The sequence below is a fragment of the Abrus precatorius genome, unplaced genomic scaffold (genome assembly GCF_003935025.1).
Source record: "Abrus precatorius isolate BTA unplaced genomic scaffold, Abrus_2018 Scaffold4, whole genome shotgun sequence".
Taxonomy (NCBI): Eukaryota; Viridiplantae; Streptophyta; class Magnoliopsida; order Fabales; family Fabaceae; genus Abrus; species Abrus precatorius.
Window position 1 is genome coordinate 1491282 of NW_020874384.1, and position 24557 is coordinate 1515838.

The window sequence follows — 24557 nt, forward strand, 5'->3', positions numbered from 1 at the left end:
CCTATAATTTTCTTAATGATCTTTTAACATAATATTTATTTATTTATTCAACATATCGATCGACAAGTGTTCTTATAAAGTTGTTTATTTTTCATATTACGCAAAATAACTAATAACTTTACGTGTTTAATTTATATTTTTAATAAACATTAGGTATATTTAATACTTTATGTTAAAAATATCTCGAGAAAACCACTAAGATAGCACCCCCAGTTTTCACTTTAAACAAACCCTCCCTAAATTCTATATATACGAGTACAACCCAACCATTGGGAAGGTAGAAGTGTGAAGTATCAAATATTTTAGAGGCCAATAGCAAAGTTGTGAAGAAATGGCTGAGACAAACATTGGTAGCAGGTGGTCTTTGCAGGGGATGACAGCTCTGGTCACTGGAGGATCCCAAGGAATCGGGTTACTATCTTCCACTCCTCTCCCTTTCCTTCTTGCACATTATTAGTTTATTTAATTTTTCATTCCTCCTAGATAATATATAGTTAATTATGAAAATGGTTACTGAAATATATACCTGTTTGTCAAGTACCAATTAACAACAAAGTTAGTGGACACAAAGCTAATGAATTGTTTGGTAATTTGTATGAACTACGAAGTAAACATGTTATGATAATTATGTTTCCACGAAATAGGTTTACAACACTCTTACAATTTAAGAGAGAAAAAAGTATAAAATATGTGGGTCTTCCATGAGATGTGTTTCTCACCGTTCCTCCTATATGTTCTTTCTAGATATGCTATTGTGGAGGAGTTGGCACAGCTTGGGGCTACTGTTCACACTTGCTCGCGGAATCAATCTCAACTCAATGAATCGTTACATCAATGGACTACAAAAGGATACAAAGTTACGGGTTCAGTTTGTGACGTGTCATCTCGTGCAAACAGAGAGGAGCTCATAACTAGAGTCTCCTCTCAATTCAACGGCAAACTCAATATCCTTGTGAGTAATTCGTTTAAATGACGTGAAATTGAAGTTATTTTCCCACCTTTTCTTGAGTTAAGATTGAGGTTTAATTCGGAATCCATTTTTTAATTAGGAAAATTCTTTTTCTGTTAAAGTTTGCCATATTAGGCTTACACATTTGTGTACGAATATAGGTAAACAACGTGGGAACAAACATTCAGAAACCGACCTTGGATTTCACTGGGGAAGATTTCTCATCTCTAGTAAATACGAATCTTGAATCAGCTTTCCACATAAGCCAGTTAGCACATCCTCTCCTTAAAGCTTCCGGAGCTGCAAGCATCGTTTTCATATCCTCCGTTGCTGGTGTGGTATCAATAGGTGTAGGATCCGTTGTATATGGTGCTACAAAAGGTAATTGTTCATTTCCTAGGAAAGACTTAGAGGGTAAGATGAAGAAGTTAAGTAATCAAAGTACACGTTATTGACATGCAGGAGCAATGAACCAAATGACCAAAAATTTGGCATGTGAATGGGCCAAAGATAATATAAGGACTAATAGTGTTGCACCAGGGCCAATCAGAACCCCTTTGGGTGACAAGGTAATCTTCTATCGTTATTTTTAATGTATGTATTACTATTTTGACTTGATTCTGGACTAAGGGTATTTTGTCATTATTTCTTTGTAGCATTTTAAAGAAGAAAAACTTTACAATGCTTTCATGTCAAGAACCCCTCTTGGAATTGGGGAGCCAAACGAGGTGTCTTCCTTGGTGGCATTCCTATGCTTACCAGCAGCCTCTTACATTACAGGACAAACAATCTGCGTCGATGGCGGGTTAACAGTGAACGGTATATAGGCTTAGGAGCAAGACTTTTGGTGTGTTTGGTCTGTTACACTCCACTTGAAGTTGCATTTGTATCGTTGTTAAGAATAAATTAGTAAGGAGTGTAGTCTTCTAGGTTCAATTTATGTCTTTTAATTTGGATGGTTGAAATCTCGGGTTTAAAAAGAATTTGTCTTTGTAATATTATTGATCGTGTGTAACATGTTTTTCTTTTTTGATGAGCGAGTAATAATTATGTTGTTGCCATGCATGATTGCATGAACGATGAAGTTTATATAAATATTAGATGCTTCCATTTATATAAGATAGACGTTTATCTACCCACACTGATCACCAGAATGCTATTATAACCGGCAAATTTTGTCAACCCCGCACGCGCGCGTGTTAAATGAAATTTTTAATATTTTTTGTAATTAAAATTTAACTTTATTGATTCAATCATAAAATTCTTGTAAAATAAACTATGTTTATAAAATTTTACACTATTTTTAAATATTAATTAATATATTGTGGTTTAATATATTTTAATAGAAGATATATCATTTAAAATATAAACAAATAGTTATAATTAAGTTTTATATTTATAAATGTCTAAATTATATAAAATTTTATGTGTACATTTTATGATAATATTACAAGAATAAATAATTGAATTGATAAAATTTAGTTTTAATAAAAAAAAATATTAAATGTATTATCATTAGGTGTCATTGATCTTAATTAACACATACACAAAAACAGGATAAAATCATGTTAGATAGAATTTTAAATAATTTCAGTATATTATTATGAATGATAATACATTCATTTCGATAGTATATTTGTCATAAAAGAAATAGTCTAGGGGCGGTTTTACACGTTACGTTGATATGGATGAAAAAATTGCTTGAATGCAATTAAAATTAATACAGAGAGTTGAGTTAAGTTATTATTTTTCACATATGTCCTAAACCAATCAACCCATCATAAATCAATTGGTTTAGATTTAGGAAACGGGTATGTATTCTAATTTTTTCTTAATGGTGCCTATTAATTTATATGAAATATATTGATTTATCTGCAAAGGTTCATCAAGTTGTAAAATGAAAATTCTAATGTCTAACTTGAAAGTAATTGGGTCTATAAATATGTATAGTTTAATTTAAATGATTATGAAAAAATCGGAGAAAATAGTGTGATGGACATCATTCAATTGTTTTAGGCACAGTCAAATGTAACTTTTTCTGTAAACACTGAGTTGTTATCATAAAAGGAAGAGGAATTTGAATTGTTCTTAAAGTAAAAGTTGTAAACATTATTCTGTAAGGATCAATGTCATGTCCAGGTAAAAGAGAAATCGACTTTGAATTGTTCGAAAATATAATGTTAGTCGAGAGTGGTCGAAGATGATTCCTAAGTCTATATACACTGCAAAAGAAAAATAATTCACTATCGATAGTAATACAGCCGTCTAAATTTGAAAAGAAAAATTCTATATTTCCCCAAGTTAAAGATGGAATTTAGTAATGCAGCATTAATTTGAATTAAATAAAGTTTAATTATAATGGTAATTAAATTATAAAATCACAAATTTATTTTGATACATATTTTGATTTTCTAAAATTATTAACATTTATTTTTATATATCATCAAAGTATATAAACAATTGATTGTAAATAATTTAAATACTACTAAAAAGTAAATAGTAGCTAATATAGTTTATAAACTTTTTTTCCAAAAGTCTTATTCTTAACAATTCCGTTTCAAAATAGTTTTAATTAAAAATGAAAGATTTGTTACCTAAACATTATGATTGGATGTATGATTTTAAACGAAAGATCAAAAGGTGAAAAAGATAATGATAACATTTTCATTTTAAGTATTGTATATAACATTTTCAAAAGTAAATACAACTTGTTATTAGAAGGTTCCAAACTAATTTTCATTTTCATTTATATTCCACATGTTTATGTTAAAAATGTCATATGAAGATCACTAAGATAGCAGTTCCCCTATTAACTCTGTACTCTCTCCCCAAACACACTACATATAATCCATTGGAAAGGTAGAAGAGTGAAGTATCAAATCTTTTATTGGCCAAAAGTAAATTGCAGAGAAATTAAGGAGAAATGGCTGAGGCAAACATAGGTAACAGGTGCTCTTTATAGGGGATGACAGCTTTGGTCACTGGGGGATCTCAAGGAATAGGGTACTATCTTCCACTCTTCTATCATTATTTTTATTTTTCATAAGAGTAAGATAAATGTTGGGTTAAATATAAGTGTAAGAAAGTTAGGACTGAGAATTAGCAATTTCACTATTTAAAACATTAATAATTAATATGGTATGTGATATTATATATCATTATTTTTATTTTTTATTTATTTGTATTTATGCACCCTAAAAATATTCCCTTAAAACATAAAAGGAATATCAAAAGGTATCCACTTTAGTTTGTTAATTACATGAAACATTTTCCAAGTATTAATTCAAAATCTATTTTTTAATTAGGATTTGTTGTCATATTAGACTTACATTTTCATATGGATTTAGGTAATGTGGGAACAAATATTCAAAAACTAAAATAATCGTAAACAAAGTTATAAAGAAAAGTAAATTAGAAAAAGATGATTTTTCAGTCTTTAAGTACGATCGCTTGAAGCGTCAAATTCTGTAAAAATATGTTATCAATCTCGTGTAAGAAAAACGAAATGAAAGATGTATCGAAGAATAAAAGATAAAATGTCAACGGTGTCAAAACAAGATGTCTAATGTCCCTCTTTTATAAGGTTTGAAAATCCTAAAAGCTCTTTATATAATTAAACTTCTCAAAATAAACATGACCATACAAAGCTTTAAGCACAGTCGTGTATGGGTTCGAAACACTGTTGTGCTTGATAAAAGAGCCTAAACATGTTGACTCCTACAAAGTTTTAATTTTTCATCGATTTTGGATTTAAAATGCACTTAAAATTTACTTTTGGTCTCTTTATAATAAACTACATAATTAATATATAAATTATTATAAAACTCAATTAAAATAAATGTCAATCATAATTGCTGTAAAAAAGGAGTCTAATTACATATTTATCAAGAACTAAATGAAGTGTCTTCTTTGGAGGCATTCCTCTTCTTGCCAGCAGCATCTTACATAAGGTGCAGACTTTTGGCGGGTTAATAATGAATGGTATTTAGGCTTAAGAGCAAGACTTTTGGTGTTTGGTCTGAATTTGCTTCTATATCATTGTTAAGAATAAATTAATAAAGAGCGTAGTCTCCTAGGTTCAATTTATATCATTTGGATGGTTGAAATTTCCTATACTAAAAATATTGAAGTTTGTTTTTGTAATATTATTGACCGTGTATAATATGTAGTTGATATTGAATAAATATCTGATGTAGTATCATTTATACAATGTAGACGTCTATCAGTTCAACTTTTCTGGTTTATACATCTTTTCTCACTTTGAGATTGACTCTAAGCTGTTGCATTATATATATATAGTAAAATAACGCGTATTAAACCTTTTATTTTATTAATTCAATCATTCAATAGCTTATCAAGTTAGAATTTTTAAGTTGGGACGTTAAAGCACACTAACTAAACACTTATAATAGCTTATTTCTGTCAAATAAATTAGTTTATTAGCCTATGAGTTATTCAATAATCTTTTAAATTACACACCTAATTTAATCTTCACTCATTTTATATCTTTGTATATAGTCAAGTTAAGTCAGATTTACCGAGTAAAGAGTAATCTGATGTCAATCTCGAAGGCAATTGGATATATTATTATATATAATTTTGTTTTAAAAAATTATAAAAAATTCAGAAAATATACAATAATATGACATCATTCAATTGTGTTTATTGGTATTGCAACGAGGCGCAGCCAGATGTAACTTTGTCTGGTATATTAATTACTTGTTAGTTGTTATCATAAAAGGAATCTAAACTGTTCTTAAAGTATAAGTTATAAACATTATCATGTAAGCATCAATGTCACGTCCTAGGTAAAGAGCAGTCGAGTTTGAATTGTTCGAAAATACAACGTTAGTAATGATTCATATGTCTATATTCAGTGGCAAAAGAAAAACCATTCACTATCTATAGTAATACCACAGCCGTCTCTAATTTGAAAAGAAAATTTATATTTCCTTGAGGGGTAGAATTCAGTAATATAATAAAGCCTTCTAAATTAATTTGAATTTAATAAAGTTTAATTATAATAGTAATTAAATCATAAAATTGAAACAAAAGAGTTATATTGATCCTTTTTTTTTTTGTAGAGAGGAAAATATATTGATACATATTTTAATTTCTATTTTTATTTTCTAAAATCATTTACATTTATTTTGATATATCATCAAAGTATAAAACATGACAGTGGGATTTTCTAAGGCATTTTCTTTGTAAAAAAACATGACACAAGAATAAAAGTTTCCCATGCTTGATAAAAATATTATAAGCATAAAAGAGTATTAAAAATATTGATTTGTGAATGGATCTTACTAACCTTACATTATTATAAAAATTTTGATTAAAAATAAAATATTAAAAGTATAACAAAAATAATAATAAAGTACATGAATAATATTTTTAATAAAAGTATTATATTTAATTTCTTAACCGTTAACATTTTTCTTTGCGATAATAAGAATAATTTTTTTTACCTTCATAAGTAGAAGTGAACTCTTTTATAGTAATTGACTGCTGTAAAATTGCTAAACCTTTTTTTTATAACAATTGATTGCAAATAAATTATATACTTCTAAAAAGTTAAATATTAATAAACCTTTACCAAAGTCTTATTCTTAACAATTTATTTCAAAATAATTTTAATTCAAAATGTAAGATCTCTTATCCTACACATTACCTAAAGTTTGATCATCAATGACGACTGGCGACTGACAAAAGATAATTTAAGCCTTCCCACCTCATCATCATTCGTTGTAATGTCAACATACATCCTGTGTTTGTTTTTGTTTTAGATGCCCTAGCCAGAAAGCAAGTTCCTAGTGAAAATTTTACTACCAATATGGTTAGATGCTGAATGCTTTTTGAACGAAAGATAAAGGAGTGTGCTAAAGACAATGATAAAATTTTCATTTTAAGAAAAGTATATAACTTTTCAAAAGTAAATGCAACTTATTAATAGATGGTCCAATAATAATTTTTCATTTTAATTTTGATTCCAAAAGTTTATGTTAAAAATATATCATATGAAAACCACTAAGATAGCCCCCCGTTTTAACTCTCTGAAAAACTATATATATGACATTTGGGAAGGTACATATGTGAAGTATCAGATATTTTAGAGGCCAATAGTAAATTGCAGAGAAATTAAGGATAAATGGCTGAGGCAAACATAGGTAGCAGGTGGTCTTTACAGGGGATGACAGCTTTGGTCACTGGGGGATCTCAAGGAATAGGGTTACTCTCTTCCACTCTTCTACCTTCTTTTTGTTGATTATTTTTTTGTTCCTGCTATATATATATATATATATATATATAGTAAATTCTGAAAGTTGTTACTGAAATATGTGCCCGTTAATTTGGTTAATTTGTCAAGTATCAATTAACAACAAAGCTAGATCTAGGACATATAAGGCTTATAAATTGTTGGGTAATTTGTATAAACTACACAGCTAACATGTTATGATAATTCTATTTCCATTCAATATTTTTACAACACTCTTTAGTCAGCCAACGACAATATATGAACAACATTTAAAAAATGTGGGTCTTGCATTAGACATGTTTCTCACCGTTCCTCCAATTTGTTCTTACTAGATATGCTATTGTGGAGGAGCTGGCACAGCTTGGGGCCACTGTTTACACTTGCTCTCGGAATCATTCTCAACTCAATGAATCATTACATGAATGGGCTACAAAAGGATACAAAGTTATGGGTTCAGTTTGTGACGTGTCATCTCGTGCAAACAGAGAGGAGCTCATAACTAGAGTCTCATCTGAGTTTAATGGCAAACTCGATATCCTAGTGAGAAATTCGTTTAACATTGTTTATACTTTTACTCTTATATTTATTATATTTACCTTTTATTATTATTTTTTCCCTCTTTTGTTCAAATTTTCTCTTCTGCCTATAGTATAATGGTATGGAATTGAATGTAAGAAGATAAGATTTAGGATTAACAGTTCCACTGTTTAAACAACTAAAATTCGATATAGAAATGGATATTAAATAGGTTTATCTTGTACTTACTTTATTTTTTTTTTTCTTAAATATATTTTTCGTCTTACCTTTTAGTTAATTTTTTTTTAGTCATTCTAAATATTTTTTAAATTCTAATATTTTAATAAATTTTTATTTTTATTTTCTATAATTAATATAGTTCAATAAAAAAAAAATGACAGCATCTTACTTAATCAAATAAAAAATAAGAGTTAAAGACAAAAAAAAATCATAAAAATTTAAAATTAAAACATAAAAAAAGTTGTTTGAAAAAATAAGATAAAAAAGTTGTTAAAATATGATCTAAAAATACATTAAAACCTTAATTTTTTATATATACATATATGCAGGAGAAAAACGTACCCTTAATATAAAATAAAATATTTAAACATGACTACTTTTAGTGTTACATGAAACATTTTTCAAACATTAATTCGGAATCTATTTTTTATTATTTTATCTGTTTTTTTTTTTCCGTATTGAGCTTACATTTACGTACGGATTTAGGTGAACAATGTGGGAACGAACATTCAGAAACCGACCATGGAATACACAGGGGAAGATTTCTCATTTCTGGTGAATACAAATCTTGAATCCGCTTTCCATATAAGCCAGCTAGCACATCCTTTGCTAAAAGCTTCAGAAACTGCAAGCATCATTTTCATATCCTCCATTGCTGGTGTGGCATCCATAAATGTAGGATCCGTTGTGTATAGTGCAACAAAAGGTAATTGTTTATTTCCTGGGAAAGAGTTAGAGGGTAAGAGCCTAAGAAGAAGTAGATAAGTAATTAAAGTACACATTATTGACATGCAGGAGCAATGAACCAAATGACCAAAAATTTGGCATGTGAATGGGCCAAAGATAATATAAGGACTAATTGTGTTGCACCAGGGGCAATCCGAACCCCTACAGGTGACAAGGTAATTTTCTATTGTTAATGTTAGTGTATGTATTTGTATTACTTATTTGTCATTTGTTTACTTGATTCGGGACTAAGGGTATTTTGTCATTATTTCTTTGTAGCACTTCAAAGACGAAAAACTTAATAATGCTTTCACTTCAAGAACCCCTCTTGGGAGGATTGGAGATTCAAACGAGGTGTCTTCCTTGGTGGCATTCCTATGCTTACCAGCAGCCTCTTACATTACAGGACAAACAATCTGTGTTGATGGCGGGTTAACAGTGAATACTATCTATATAAGCTAGGCTTCGAAGCAAGATTTTCGGTGCTTGGTGCATTACGCTCCCACTTGAGTTTGCTTTTATATCAATGATAAGAATAAATTGAAGTTTGTCTTAATATTATTGACCGTGTGTAACATGTTTTTTCTTTATGGGTATGTAATATGTAGTTGGCCATGCATAAATACAAAAATCGTGTTTGGACACCGGAGAGCTTTGTTTTTTTGGTTTTGATATGATGTATAAAAAGAGAATATATATATATATATATATATATATATATATATATATATATATATATAATAAAACTTAAGTATAGATAATTAAAATACGTCTATTTTTATATGGTAGACGTATATCAGTTCAACTTTCATCGTTTATATATACTTCTCATTTCAAGATTGATTTGAATACAATTATAAAGTTATTTTTACGCAAATTAAAATAATAGACTGTTACAATCATGTTTGACTTTTTGTAAAGTCAATTTTAATGATAGAGTAAACAGATTCTAACTTGTTATAAAAAACTGTTAAATTGAATATTAACGTACAAGTAATCGAAAGCCTTCAATATAATAACAGAAATAAAATTCTATGGCACTTTCTAATACTTTAAGTAAATCTACATGCATTTTTTTTATACTCATGCCAATTTAATCTATCAAAGCATACTTACTTCTAGTCAGGGACTAGAGGATAGTCATCATAAGCAAAGCTTTCAGAAAGAAATTTAAAAAGAACTCATGACATATGAAAACACAAGTTTTATTTTCAATTCGGTCTGCCACTAAAGGGCAAGAGTTCTTCAATATATAGAGGATGAAAACAAACATAATTATTATAAGAGACAGGTTTGGATAAGAATCCAACCTTTTATAAAGTGCCTTTGAGCAAGCAAACAAAGAAGAAAACTTTTAGTACATATAAGTTACACTAAAAACATAATACATAAAGATGCTTTATTACATAAAGTTACTTTTTGGATATTTTTCAGTCCTTGCAGATAGGCTCATGGCTTGGAGACAAATTTGGGTCATCATTAGTTCCCCATCCTTCCGGATCCATTACAGATTCGTATGGATCCTGAGAGTCTATTATTGTATCAATAGCATGTGATGATTCAGCTCCACCACTAATTATGACATGACTTTCTCTTTCTCAATTTTCAAAAGTAATGCTGGAAGAGATCAAAGGTGGAATTACTTATTAGACTTTGTTCCACATATTTTGATCACAAGGATCTGGAAGGCAGATAATATCCATAGATTTTAACTTTGTACATGTGGAGTTTACTTTAATCATTTCCTCCTAGGCTCCATTTTCAACATGGAGATGAGTAATCACATCAGCCTGATGAAATGGTGGTCTTTCTAGTTCTGCTATATCCCTTATACTTCCATAAGTGTTTCAAAATCTAACTTGATTTTAAGTATATATTAATTTGGAAACTGGATATTTGAAATAAGGTCTATGAATAATTACCACAGTAATATTTTTTGAAAACTCAAGAGGAGGTAAATTAATTTCTTTCCAAATACAGACTCCTTCCATTTCAGACTGAATATCTTTTCTTCCAATACTGAATAGGTTGGAACCAGGTCAAGAATTTCCATAACAGGGATGACCCAGGCTGAGGATTATTAAGAAATTCAAACATCTTGAATGTGGGAAAAACTATGAGATAATGAAATAAGAGAGTGACACACTATAAATACCAAAGTTCTTCTTCAATCATAGGAAACTCCATTAATAAAGCAAAAATATTTAGATAAGGAGCATCAGGATGGAACCATGAAGATTTTGGTTTGACACCATGGTTATGAAGAGAAAGAGCTAGGTAATGGAACATATGATTTCGAGCAAAATCTTTGATGTATTCTATGGTGAGGAAATAATCATTATTCAACTCAGGTGGAAAGACCTAAAGAGGTTGGTAACTTGTACTTGCTTCAGTTATGTTGAGTGGGAATATTAGTGGATAACTATGTGCAGAGGTGATAATGGAGATAGGCTTTTTTGGTTTGTATAATAGATCAGGGACAATATTCTTTTCTCCTTTGATATGTTTAACAGTAAAATCATACCTGGAGAACTAATTCTTAAGCCTAAGAATTTGAGGATCAGGAGACATTTTGTTGTTGAACTCAAGAAGAGCTAGAAAAGAGGAATTATCCATTTGAACTTCAAAATTGTGTCCTCTTAAATAGAAATCAAATTTTTGGATTTCATTTTTTTATTACCAGAGCTTCTTTGAATGTAGTATGATAATGCTTCTCTGATTCTTTGAATTGTCCACTAGCACGTCCACAATAAGCCTTTTTCCCCTTTATTTCTTCTAACAGAACAGCTCCCCAGTAATGATCATTGGCATCAGTTTGTAAGATCCTTTTTCCTTCTCCAAGAACTTTTAATGGTGGAGGATTTTGAGCTATCTGTTTCAAATGACGAACAGCTTCAGTCTGGTGAAGGGTTTTTCCTTAAAAGCTTTGATAGATGACTTGTATATTTAGCAACATTAGGAATAAAATCCCTAATATAATTCAAGACCCCTAAAAATTGTTGGATCTGTTTGACAGTAAAATTTTCATCAGGAAAATTAAGCAATTCTTCTGCAATATAAGGTTGAGGTTGATAATTTCCCTTAGAAAAATGCATTCTCAAAAAATCTATCTAGGATTGAGCCAATTGTATCTTCTTTTCAGACAATATGATTCCATGATGATCAGCAAGTTCAAAGAATTTATTCAGAAGAATCTTATGAGATTCTTTATCTTTGGAGAATAGGAGTACCTCATCAATGTAAATGAGAATACTGTCTAAGATAGACTCAAAGATTCTTGTCATGGCCTTTTGGAATAAAGACGGTGCAACCTTTAAATCAAATGAAAGTACTTTCCATTAATATTGAGCATTGAGAATACAGAAAGCAGTTTTGTATCTATCTGTTGAATCTATCCCCAATTGCCAAAAATCATATTTTAAATCAAACTTTGAAAAAATCATGGCTTCTTTTATAAGTGTGGAAAGAGAAGAGGTCTTTGGAACAGAAAATTTATCATCTTTGAGGAAATGGTTTAATGGTTTGTAGTCAATTACTAATTTTTTTTTTCTCTTAATTTTCCTGACCTTTTCTCCACATAGAATGTTTGACATGCTCATTCAGACTTTGTTGGTTCAATCAATCCTTGCCTTAATAGTTCATTGCATTCTTGTCTAGACAAATGGAGGTCACTAGGATTCACTACAGGATGAGTGACTTTTGTAGGATTGATATCTTCATTGAGTTTAAAAGGAAGCTAAACAAAGAATTCTAGATTATGCCAAACAGGATTATGTCCTTCTACATATAATTTTTTTAGTTTCTCTTTTATTTCATCATAATCTTCTGGACATTCTTCAAGAGAATAAAGTTTCAGTATATCAGTGTATGACTTGAAGTTTCTTTTGAATTTAATTCCTTTTGGTAATATCTAAAGCTTTTCCATCGGATAGTATGCATCCATACCAAAAAGAATATCCTTGTTAGGAAGATGGCTTCCTATAACTTTCATCCAAACTAAACAGTCTGGAAAAAGTTTAATACCAATTGGCTTCTTTGAGACCAAATTGGTTTTGAAAAGTTTCCCATTAGCAGTTACAAATAAAGAGGAATCTTTTCTCTAGACTTCTTTGGAAAGAATGTCTGGATTTATCATTTTTCTTTGTGCTTCAGGATCCATGTAAACAATAGCTTTGATGGGTGTAGCAAATTTTGAAGAAAGGAGTTGAACTTCAACACAAGGTTGTGATAAGGTTAGAGTAAGGCTATTGACTTCTTAGGCCGAATAAAGAGGTATAAAACCACTTTCTCTATCAGATGATTCTGAAGAATCATCAGAGGAGTCTTGAATGGCAAAAACAGTGTCTTGGTCAGCTTCTTCTTGTTCAGAATATTCTGATTCAATATCTCCTTCAAAAGGGTCTAAAGAATTTACCAAATTTTGAGCTTTGACATCTTTATTGGGACATTTTTTGGCGAAATGCCCTTTTTTGTCACATATGAAGCATCTGGTGCCTTTATTCTTTCCCCTTTTTGATTTTTTTTCGAAAAATTTCATTTTTCTTCTTCTTCTTTTTCGAAAACTTCTTGATCTTTCCTTTCTTTTTGGATGAACAAACACATTTCTTGTCTTTGCATCAGATCTCAAGATAATTCTTCTTGTAGGCTTTTGTGAATTTTGATCTTTGATTTATGACATCTGTAAAAAATAAATGTTGTCTGCAAAGTTTATCAAAAGCTTCAATAGTCATCTGGTAGATTTGTTCAAGACTCAAATTAGTTAAGTCTATTCCTTGGGCCGTAATCATTTTGTGAATTTCAGGTTTTAATTCCTAAGGAAGAGAAGCAACATAGGTGTTTTTGAGACTTGTATCATTGTATCCATTAAGAAGATAAAAACTTTCCACCATTCTTTTGTGGTGCTTGTTCAGATGACTTTTCTTTAATGAGCAACACTTTATCTCAAAATAATCTTGCCTGACTTTCTTATCATAAAGATTCATATCTCCTACAAACTCTTGGTGTATCGCTCCAAGGACAGAACGTGTATTGGATAATTGATGAAACTGGTCTTGTTTGACACTTCCAAGATTGTGGTACCACTCTTTCAGAGAGCCAATCCTTCTGCAACAAAATTCTTCAATGACTTTATATGGTTCAACATCCGTCTTCATGAATTTTGTATCAAGCCATGCACCAAAATCGAGTAATCTTTTCCTCCAATGCTGAGGAGAAACATCATCAAGAGTAAAATAAGGACCTCCATTGAGTTTGGAGCCTTTTTTATCTCTTTTATTTACTTCTTCATCTTCATCTTCTTGAGAATTATAAAAAGATCCTTTAACATTGTTGGACTCAGCAGTATAAACCATCATCATTCTAGTAATGTCAGTGAAATTATTTTCTGATATTTCTGATGTTTCTGTCGAAATTGTCTCAGACGGTTCTTCAAATATTTCTGAATTGCTCTACGAATCAAGATTAGAAGTTCTAGAGAATTCAGTGGTTGTATCTTCTTCAGATAAGCTATAATCAGATTCTTCAGTAATATTTTCTCTCTCAGTTACTAATCCTTGGAAAAAGGTCTTTTATGGGCTAGTTTTTGAGGATTTCTTTGGAAGAGGGGATTGATCATCATCTGAAGAACTTAAGGTTTTGGCCTATAAGCTGAAGGAAGAGAGTATGAAGGTGCTATGAACGTTTTCCTAGAGTAAAAAAGAGATGGACTGAAAGGAGAATAATAAGTCGATTGAACAGGAGATGGTACAAAAAAGGGGATTTAGTTCATGATCCCTATTTTGTTGTTTTGCATAAATCAATTCATCCATTTCTTTGATCTGCTCTTTGAGTCTCCTGATCTCTTTATCTTTTTTATGATATTCTCCTGTAAACATGGCCTTTTCTTTAGTCAGTTTTGAGATATCTAACTTCAATCTAGCAATTTGGTTTTGAGATTTTTTGTAATACTTTTTGAGTTTATCATAAAGGTATTGAAGTTTTTTATCATTCTTGTGGACAGATTCAGCAATCTGGTCTATTTTTCCATCTATCTTTTTCAAAAGTTTGTTTTGGGCTAGAGAATTCTCAGTTTGCCAGTTGAGAACTTCTTCAGCCTAAGATGAAATTTTCAGAACTCCATCAAATTGGACTTCAGAGGGTATCACTAATGGCCTGGTATTGACCTTAGTGACAGGATCAACTTTCCTTTCAAGTGAAGGAAATTCTTCATCATATTTTGAAAACATCATGCAAGGAATGAGACTTTGAACTTTTTCTGGAGAAGAGATGAAAGAATTGCAGAGTCTTGGAGGAGGCGGCCAAGTGATCAAATCAGCATCACTAGGAGGCTTAGATAAAAGTCCTTCTTTTTTCAGGATTTCAAGGGCTTCCTCATAAATAGGAGGAGGCTTTCTTTCTTTCCTTATTCCTACCTATGGAGTAAATCCAGGGTCTCTCCTTCTAGGTTGAGGAGGTGGTTTGCAAGGTTTCTTTTTTTTTTCTTCTTTGAATTCTCTTCATCATCATCATCTGATTCTTCATCAGATGTATCACTAGTATGCATCCAACAATCATAGTCAGGATCACACTTAGAAGAATCAACATCCTACATGAAATGACCATCAAATTTATCTGAAAAGATAGAAGATCCATCAGATTTGAAACTGTATAATAGAATTATGTCTTCTCCCTCAACTGGAATAACCATCATTGATTGAAAACAATTGGAGAACTGGCTAGGTTCATCTTCTAACTTTTTGAATATAGTCCGAACACCACCAGCTATAGATCTTCTGAAAGTGGCTTCAAAGGACTGAATTAGTTTGTTATTTTTCTTGATCTTCTCATAATTGGTTGTCCATTCAAGAGGAATTAGCTTGAGAAGTTCTTCTCTAGGAATTTGTCTGGGAACTTGAATGATAGAAAGAACTTCATCCTCATTTCTGTTGGCAATAACAACAAGGTTGTCATTAACCATTCCTGGAAGAGGAAGATCATAAGCATGATTCTATAGCCTGTAAATCATTTGATGATGAAGAGTTGCAGATAGAGCTTCTTCAATCTACTCAGCTCCAGTAAGTTGAATTCGAACCTTCAACCTAGTTGGGAGAGTCTTGTCTTTCAAAGAGACATTGTAGTTTGAGAAAATAGTGAGAACCACACTTCCAGCATGAAGGGTGGTTAGCAAAGTGGCTATAACAGCATGCTCATAGTGGATATAAGTGGTATCAAGAAGAGAAATTCTGACAGTAACTAGAAGATTTTTCCTACCATGCAGAGATAGGACTAATCTGATTGTTCCAAAGTATAGAGCAGTATATCCCTCAGTCTTCCAGTGATCTATAAATGTCTTAGGGATCTCAAGATCAATATATTGCTCTTTTGAGTGGCAGGTAATTCACATTGATCCATTCTGGTAGATTTGACATACTCTTTAATGGGAGACTGTTTTCTGAGGATCAACAAATTGATCTTGTTGGCCAGAGACTTTTTTCTTCTGAAAACACTGTGGACTTAACAAATTCTGACACAACTTTTTGGTAATGAAATTGGTGAGTTTAAGAGAATAGAAAAAATTTCAGTAGAAGAGGATTGGGTATTGTTTGTGGTTGTATTTATAGTTGTAAAAGTCTTACTCACTTTGATTATGATGACTATCACACTTATCCTCCTTTTTAACAGAGATTTTAAGCTCTGAGTTAAATCCGGGGGATGTCTCAGTCTATTGGGCCTAGAGGAGCTCTAGACTCTAGTTAGATAGCTTTCTGCACCCCAACGGAGACAACGGTGCCAGCTCTTCGAAGCGACCGCGTTTTGATCTCAATTTGCCTATAGCGTCAGATGCACATGGGGACTCATTTAGCAATCTCTGAGAGCAGCAACCTGCTGCCAAAGTGTTTGTGGCATTGTTACACACGCAAAATATTTACGGGTTTTAGATAAGTGATGTAATGAAAAAAAAATTAAGAAAACAAAATGAGTATGAAAAATATTATAAAAATTAATAAAGAAAAGAATATTATTCCTCTGTATTTTCCTCCGCATTACAAGCGCATACATCAACAATTTGAACGATAAGTATTCTAATGATTAATTTTCATATATCTCCAAGGTAATTAATAGTTTTATGTGGTTAGTTTATATTTTTAAAATAGAATTGATTATTTTTAGAATAATTACATAACATTTTTTCTAAAACTAAAAGTATCTCCTATGAAAACAGTATATTTGAATTGTCACATAGTACTGAGTAACAAAACATATTTATGTTGGAGAAAAACATACATATTTTACCAAATAAAGTGAGTCGAATTTATTAACTAAAGTCTAATGCCAAACTCAATATCCTTGTGAGTTATTAATTGATTTGGATGACATGAAATTGTATCAATTTTTCCACCTTTTTCTTAATAAATATTTTGTTAACTAAATATTCTGCAGTATATTGTTTTGGTTAATGTTTTTAGTATATAGGCTTACATTGTGTACGGATTTAGGTCAACAATGTGGGAACAAACATTTATAAACAGACCGTGGATTTTACAGAGGAAGAATTATCATTTCTACTCAATACGAATCTTGAATCTGCTTTCCACATAAGCCAGCTAGTGCATCCTCTTCTATAAGCTTCAGAGACTGCAAGCATCATTTTTGTATCCTCCATTGCTGGTGTGGTATCAATCAATGTAGGATCCATATATGGTGCAACCAAACGTGATTGTTTCATCATCAATTCATCATATTTCCTGTGGAAGAGTTATGCAACTGGTAATTTTCAAATATGTAATTAACATGCAGGAGTAATCAACCAACTGACTGAAAATTTGGCATGTGAGTGGGCCAAAGAGAAGGTAATTTTCTATTGTTGATGTTAGAATACTTTTATCCTTGTAATTAGAAGAGAAAGAAAAATATATATAATTTTCTCTTGCTTTTAATTTATAAATGTGTGTGTCCCATTTTATTTTATTTTTTGGTTATGTAACAATTGCGTCTTTCGATTGAAACTCATTTTTTTTTAATATCAACAACTTTTACCCTATATAATTCATTATACTATAGTTACTTGTTTTTAAGCAACTTCCACCAAATTAGTCTTGGTGTATTCTTTTGTCATTTCTTTACTTTTCTCTGGACTGAATTACTACTATTTCCTTGCGGCACTTTAAAGATGAAAAACTTCTTAATGCTTTCATTTCAAGAACCCCTCTTGGGAGGATAGGAGAGGCAAATGAGGTGTCTTCTTTGGTGGCATTCCTCTGCTTACCATCAGCCTCTTACATTACAGGACAGACAATTCCTGCTGATGGTGGGTTAACAGTGAATGGTGTCCATATAAGCCATCTTTAGAAGCAACACTTTCGGTGTTTGGTCTGATACACTCTTGTATTACCTTTTTATATTGATGTTAAGAATAAAGTGTCATAGGTTCAATCTATATATTATGTGGATGGGGGGAAATTCGAGTAGAATTATAGGTTGAAATAGAAATAATCACGAAGTTTGTATTGATAAATATTGACCTTGTATATTAATGTAGCTGGTCTTGTTTAATGGTGATGATAAATGCTGGATGTTACCATTTTATTATATACGTTAGACGTATCTCAGTTCAACTGTTGCTGTTGTTTGGACTTCTCACTTCAAGATTAACTTGTCCCAAGTACATCATAAACTGATGATCAAAGTGCAAGTAATGGCTCAAAAAAGCGAAAGTTAGGCAGAAAATTGAAGTCCTTTTTTTGAATAATTCTCGCCGCAAAATTTTTTTCCGTTCCAAACGCGCATATACATCCAATGAGTTATATAAGTCTTAGTTACTGACATATTGACTATACAATATTTTATTAGCTTTATCAATTTGTGATATAATTTTTAGTAGTAGGCATATTAAAATATTAAAAATGAACAATAGTAATATTAATTTATTCGAATTAATATTTCTTATAAATAGGATAGAAAGTATTTTTGCTCTTCATCGGTCTAGACATTATTTATTGTTTTATTTTTCATTTGACTCATTTTCTTTTTCAAAAAAAAGTTAAAATGGGGATGATATTGAAATCCCTTTTAAGAACATTTTAATGTTTCCTTCAAGCTCCACTCTTAAAGGGTCCTTGAAAGCTCGAGTTTTATTTTTGAAGGAATAAGCGGTCATACGCTTCGCTCCTTTTAATATATTCCCTTTGGGTTGGCACCGACATCTCTATTTCAGAATGAACATTTTATCTCGGAGGTATATATTATGTTTAAAATTGATAACATTTTTTTTTTGCACTGAAATGATCCGGATAAAAGCTTTTAAACAAAGAGAGTAAATCATTGTTCGCATTACAAGGCAAAAAGAACCTCTGCCTCTTCTAGCTAGTGAAACAACAAAATGCTAAGAATGAAAAAACGATCTGCTCAATGCTGATTGAAAGCAATATCGAGAAAGATAAGGCAAACACCATCCACTTCACAATATTTAGGATATACCAAAATCCAACTCACCTCCATATTGTCCTTTCGATGCACCTCTGATTCCACCAAAGTGGCAAGGATTGCTTGTGGTAATCGTAGTTATATTCATATTCATTTGGTCCATTAACTGCTCTACGTGCACGAACTCAGATTACAGGACCAAATTACAGTGTTTGTGGTTCTCCAAATGAACTGGAACCGCGTACGCCAAAAAGAGCTTATGGTAGACCCTACCGGCCCGTCACAGAACACGAATGACAGGACCGAAAAATAATTCAAACCCACTGACCAAATAAAAGAAATAATTCAAATCTAAAGAGGATTGATAAAAGCATTGAAATTTTAATTTCCAGGTAAGTAATAGTAAACACAATTAAATTTTAACTGAAAGTTCCCATAAATAGTTAAATCAACGTCAATGCAACAGAGTCACTATCTACAGTACCAAGCCCATAAGGGGATAACTTCCAATTAAACAGAGAAGTAAAAGCTTTTTTAAAGAAACATTTAAATGATAATAGAACAGAACAAAACTCACAATTATCTGAATTTTAAAAAACACAGCATCGGTACCAAGGTTCTACATAAATTATCAGCTAGATTCATAACGGGAAGTCAAAATATTTAAAGCTTGTCCTCGTATTCTGAAAGTGGTGTCATCTGCTCCTTCAATCCTTTCCTCTTGCGAATGTCAGCAACAAGCTGTGCAGCTTGTGATCCAGCCTCCAATGGATCTGAGGACATCATATCCCAGTGATCAAAAACACACTGTGGAAAAGCTTGCCCCGATGTTGCAGCCCTCAATGTGCTCGAGAACCCGAAGGACTCAATGACAGGGAGGTAGGCCTTGATGTTGTATAATGGGGTACCAGGCCTCTGCATTTCCTCGAAGACGTGCCCACGTTTCTGGTTAAGAACACTGTAGATGCCACCAAGAGCCTGCTCAGGTGCCTGAATTTCGACCAGGTAAACGGGCTCAAGAAGTCTAGGCTTTGCAGTCAACTGGGAGGCATAGAAGACTCTCCTAGCGGTAGGAATGATCTGGCCACCACCTCTGTGGATAGCATCAGCATGGAGAACAACATCACAGACTTCAAAGCAGATGGCCCTCATGTTTTCTTCAGCCAATGCACCTTCTTTTGATGCCCATTGGAACCCAGCAACCACAGAGTCTTTAATTTCATTCAAGTATTGGACACCTTTACACATATCAACCACCATATTAGGTCCCATGGTCTCAGGTCCAAAACACCAGATTTTCTTTGCAAGATCCTTATCCCAACCAAATTCTTCAGACAAAATTTTAGCACGAATTTTGGGGTCATCCCTTGGACCAATACGCCCATCATCGATAGCCTCTGCAAGTCCCTCCTCCATGGGCCTGGCTTCCATGTAAAGACGGTTGTGCTTGTTGGGTGACTTGCTCATCACAGTGCGGCAAGATCTCTCCAAGACTGTCTCCCGGAAGGATACAACAGGGTCTGACTTAATAATCTCAGCTCCACCCATGAAGTCTTCCTGCAAGTCCTTCAAACAGATCTCAAGGTGGAGTTCTCCAGCACCAGCAACAATATGCTCTCCAGACTCTTCTATAGTACATACAACCATAGGATCAGATTTGGCCAAACGTTTAAGACCTTCAACTAGCTTAGGAAGGTCTGATGCAACCTTGCACTGGACGGCAACACGAACAACAGGTGAGACAGAAAACTTCATAGCACGAATTGGGTGTGCATCAACTTCCTTCTCATTTGTTAATGTTGCATTCTTGGTGATAAATTGGTCCAATCCAACCATAGCAACAGTGTTACCACAAGGCACGTCCTCAACAGTTTCCTGCCTCTTTCCCATCCAAATGACGGTTCTTTGCACACTCTTCACATACAAGTCTTTCTTCTCTCCAGGGACATAATTAGGACCCATAATTCTTACTTTCAAACCAGTCGAGACCTTACCTGAGAAAACACGGCCAAAAGCAAAGAATCTACCCTTGTCAGATGCAGGAATCATCTTTGAGACATAAAGCATTAAAGGTCCATCAGGATCACAATTCCTAATAGCATTTGCATATTGATCATCAAGGGGACCCTCATACAAGTTCTCTACACGATACTTTTGGGCCTTCGATGGGGAGGGAAGATGGAATATCATCATCTCTAGGAGTGCATTACTTGCTGGGAGCCAGGTTTGCATAACACGTTTCATTAGAGCTTTACCCATCAGGTCTTTCTCTTCAGATTTCATGGTGACTCCAAGTTTTTGCAACATAGGCCACAGCTTATCCTTCTGATCATTCATACAAGTTGCAATTATCTGCTTGATAGGCTCATAACAAAACTGAACAAAACCACGCTTGCATGTAGGAGAACCAGTATTCTTGTTGGTCCATTTCTTGGTGGCTGGATCAAAGAAATTCTCACCCCAGAGCCTTTCCATCATCTTTGACTCATCAACTCCAAACTTTGAGGCATACATTTTAGCAAAGTTGGTCAGAGTGAAAGCCCAGCCATGCAAACCAGCAGAAAAGGCAACAGTTCCTTTCTCTGGGTAGACCTGAACATCACCAAGAAGGGGATCTTCATATGTAGCCATAATCACATTAGCATTCTCAATAACCCTTTGAAATGTCTGGTAAGCCTCTTCTCCATCCACCTGAAGCTCAAGGAAACACCTATCCATCTTGTTAACAGTTAAAACAGGCCTGATCCTTTCACCAAGAGCCTGACGGAGAACTGTTTCAGTTTGGACACAGACACCTTCGACACAATCCACCACCACAAGTGCCCCATCAGTAATACGGAGGGCAGCTGTAACCTCAGAAGAGAAGTCCACATGCCCAGGGGAGTCAATGAGGTTGATGAGGTATTCATTCCCATTGCGTTCTCCCTTGAAGTTCTTGAGAGCATCTTCAGACATTTCATAGTATAGAGATATACCAGTGGACTTGATTGTGATACCACGCTCAGCTTCATCCTGTCGGGTATCAGTCATCCGTACATCTCCTGCAACTTCTTGTGCAATAATACCAGCAGCAGCCACTAAAGAATCGGTAAGAGTAGATTTTCCTGCATATAGATAGAACAAGAAAGCATTGTTTAGACAAAAAAAAAACAAATTTCTTATTATGACAAATAACTGTAGTAGCACAATGATAAGCAGAAAATAGATGCATTACAAAATCTCTTATAATAACTAATGCCAAAGAAACTTTTAAACCAAAACACAATACAATTATAACCATGTTATCATATAAGGAACAAAGACCAAATCACTTTATTGCATTTACATCCAGAAGGCATGTCCGAGAAAAGTGACAACCAAAACAAAAATATAGCACCAGCTTAATCCATACCATGGTCAACATGCGCAATAACAGACATATTACGAATGTTGTGCTTGAAGTCCATGATGCGACGAAGCTCGTCAGCTGTAAACTTGACCTGCTCAAATTGAAGGGGTCACAGTTAAACATGATGGATAGGTAAAGAACATACGCCTAAAACCAAGGCATTTAAGCAATGATTCTTGACTTACCATCTTGACTTTCCCTTGCACCAAAAACTAGCTTCAATATGTGACTGCAAAAGAATAAAAAATATATATAAAAATATTAGCCCAAATACAGAAAGGAGAAGAGTACGACGATAATCTGCTTGACTACATAATACACTAAAAATTAGCAATAATGTCAATAGGTTAAATAGTACTAATTCTAACAAACGAATATTTGGGATTCAAGGTTAATCAAGTTTGTACTTGGTATCCTAACAAGTAAAGTCAACCAAATCAGAAAATTCGTTTGCTAAAGCCTTTCAATGTGTTTGTTTCAAGCCGGCTAAACTTTTCAAAATCCAAGAAAGGTGCTTCAATTTGACCAAAAGAAAAACCAAATTTCATATACCCATATAACAAAATCCAGTGTAACAAAATACAGGAGAGCTGCTACATCTAGACCCAATACGCGCACTTTACAAAGAATGACAGCTCTCTAACCTAAGAGGTAGTAGTTTACTCTATTACTCCACCTGGTTACACTTGGAATGAATATCACGTTACACATTCCATCCACTTTTTCTAGGTCCCCAATTTCCAACTATTCAATCAAACACAAACTAAATAACAACCGATTCGAATACACGAGTATCACAAAAACAACTAAACTAATATTAATATCATGAAAAAGCTAAAACACACTTGCAAAGACACTATCAGAATTCTCTGGTAAAAACAAGCTGAATCAGTTTTTTTTTTTCAAATTACGATTAAGGTGCAACGTAAAACGACCATAACATCGTGAAGATGTGACAAAGAAGGAGTTTAAGAGAGAGAAAACAAACCTTAGAGAGAGAGACAGACAGACAGAGAGACAGAGGCCGCAAGGAAAGCGCAGCTTCTTCACTCTGTGGTTGCTATGTAGTGAGTGATACGATGCGATAATAAGATCAATAGGGTATATGCTAATTGATTCTGCAAAACTAGGGTTTTTCGTTATACTGGGCTGGGCTTTAACTGCTACTATAGTGACTTCAAAACATTGGGCTTAGTGTTTCTTCAACCTATTTCTTTCTATTTTGTTCTGTTATTCCTATTTTGCCCTTTTCAACTGGAATAAAATTTACCCTTTTTATCTCATGTTATGTTTTGTCTCGTTCTAAAATATTTTTCAAACATTGCATATAAAATTTTAAATATAAACTATTTCAGTTTTTATTGTTGTAATCAAAACATGAGAATGTTGTAATCAACTCACAAATTGTTGTTAGTACTTAGTATGGATTAATTGATTTGGAATGGCAATTAAGAATTCGATCGTTTAATTATTTTAAATGCATGCACAGTTAACAAGGATATTTTATCTAATTATTTTAAATCAAATCATAATAAATTATACAAAACTATCTTTGTGCAGTCTTTATCAGGTGTTTTGATTTTTATTATGCCACTTGCCTTCTGGAATATTTATATTTTTGGTTAATTTTTTAAACTCGTCATCTCTCTTTTTCAATTTAAATTTAACATTATTGAAATTTTCAAATTTAATATATTATATTAAATTGAATATATTTTTGTCCTAAACAGAAATTTAAGATTAATGTAACCTTAACTGATCGTAATTCGAGTTTAATTTTTATTTTAAAATTTCTTATACACCACATTAATAAAAATGAAAAACATATTTGAATTTAATTTAAATTGGATTTTTTAAATTTATTTCTCATTTTAAAAACATTATCTTTCTAATTTAGTTTAAATTCATATCATATAATAATAATAATAATAATAATATTATTATTATTATTATTATTATTATTATTATGTTTTAAAATTTAAAAGCAATCATACAACATATTAAAAAAATTGTTCGAAAAACTTTACCTCTATATATTAAACCTAAGTTGCTATTTTTAAATGAAAATGTTGCTAAAAGCT

General features: G+C 32.3%; 2 protein-coding genes across 8 annotated transcripts; one reads left to right on the forward strand and one right to left on the reverse strand.

The window, feature by feature from the left end:
• The first annotated feature begins 331 nt into the window (after positions 1-331).
• LOC113865555 (tropinone reductase-like) lies at positions 332-18081 on the forward strand. Of its 5 annotated transcripts, XM_027500201.1 has the most exons (6): positions 7098-7177; positions 7538-7745; positions 8448-8667; positions 8757-8863; positions 8967-9140; positions 17829-18081. In XM_027500201.1, exons 1-6 carry the CDS (start codon positions 7098-7100, stop codon positions 18012-18014), a joined length of 975 nt encoding a protein of 324 aa, XP_027356002.1. In that variant the 3' UTR covers positions 18015-18081. The 5 variants fall into 5 exon arrangements, 2 of the variants coding, with proteins under 2 accessions (XP_027356003.1, XP_027356002.1); XM_027500202.1 differs by lacking the exons at positions 7098-7177; positions 7538-7745; positions 8448-8667; ... (1 more) ...; positions 8967-9140; positions 17829-18081 and adding exons at positions 332-411; positions 745-952; positions 1111-1330; positions 1412-1518; positions 1606-1776; XR_003504999.1 differs by lacking the exons at positions 7098-7177; positions 7538-7745; positions 8448-8667; ... (1 more) ...; positions 8967-9140; positions 17829-18081 and adding exons at positions 857-952; positions 17162-17378; positions 17463-17482.
• An 835-nt stretch (positions 18082-18916) lies between these two features.
• On the reverse strand, positions 18917-23619 carry LOC113864358 (elongation factor 2). 3 transcript variants are annotated; one of them, XR_003504828.1, is made up of 5 exons: positions 23465-23598; positions 22662-22705; positions 22480-22567; positions 19666-22192; positions 18941-19411 (listed from the first exon to the last, which is right to left on the reverse strand). XR_003504828.1 is itself a non-coding variant. In XM_027497973.1 (4 exons), exons 2-4 carry the CDS (start codon positions 22662-22664, stop codon positions 19752-19754), a joined length of 2532 nt encoding a protein of 843 aa, XP_027353774.1. In that variant the 5' UTR covers positions 22665-22705; positions 23465-23619; the 3' UTR covers positions 18917-19751. The 3 variants fall into 3 exon arrangements, 2 of the variants coding, with proteins under 2 accessions (XP_027353774.1, XP_027353775.1); XM_027497973.1 differs by having other exon boundaries at positions 18917-22192; positions 23465-23619; XM_027497974.1 differs by lacking the exon at positions 18941-19411 and having other exon boundaries at positions 19459-22192; positions 22662-23535.
• Between the last annotated feature and the right edge of the window lie 938 nt (positions 23620-24557).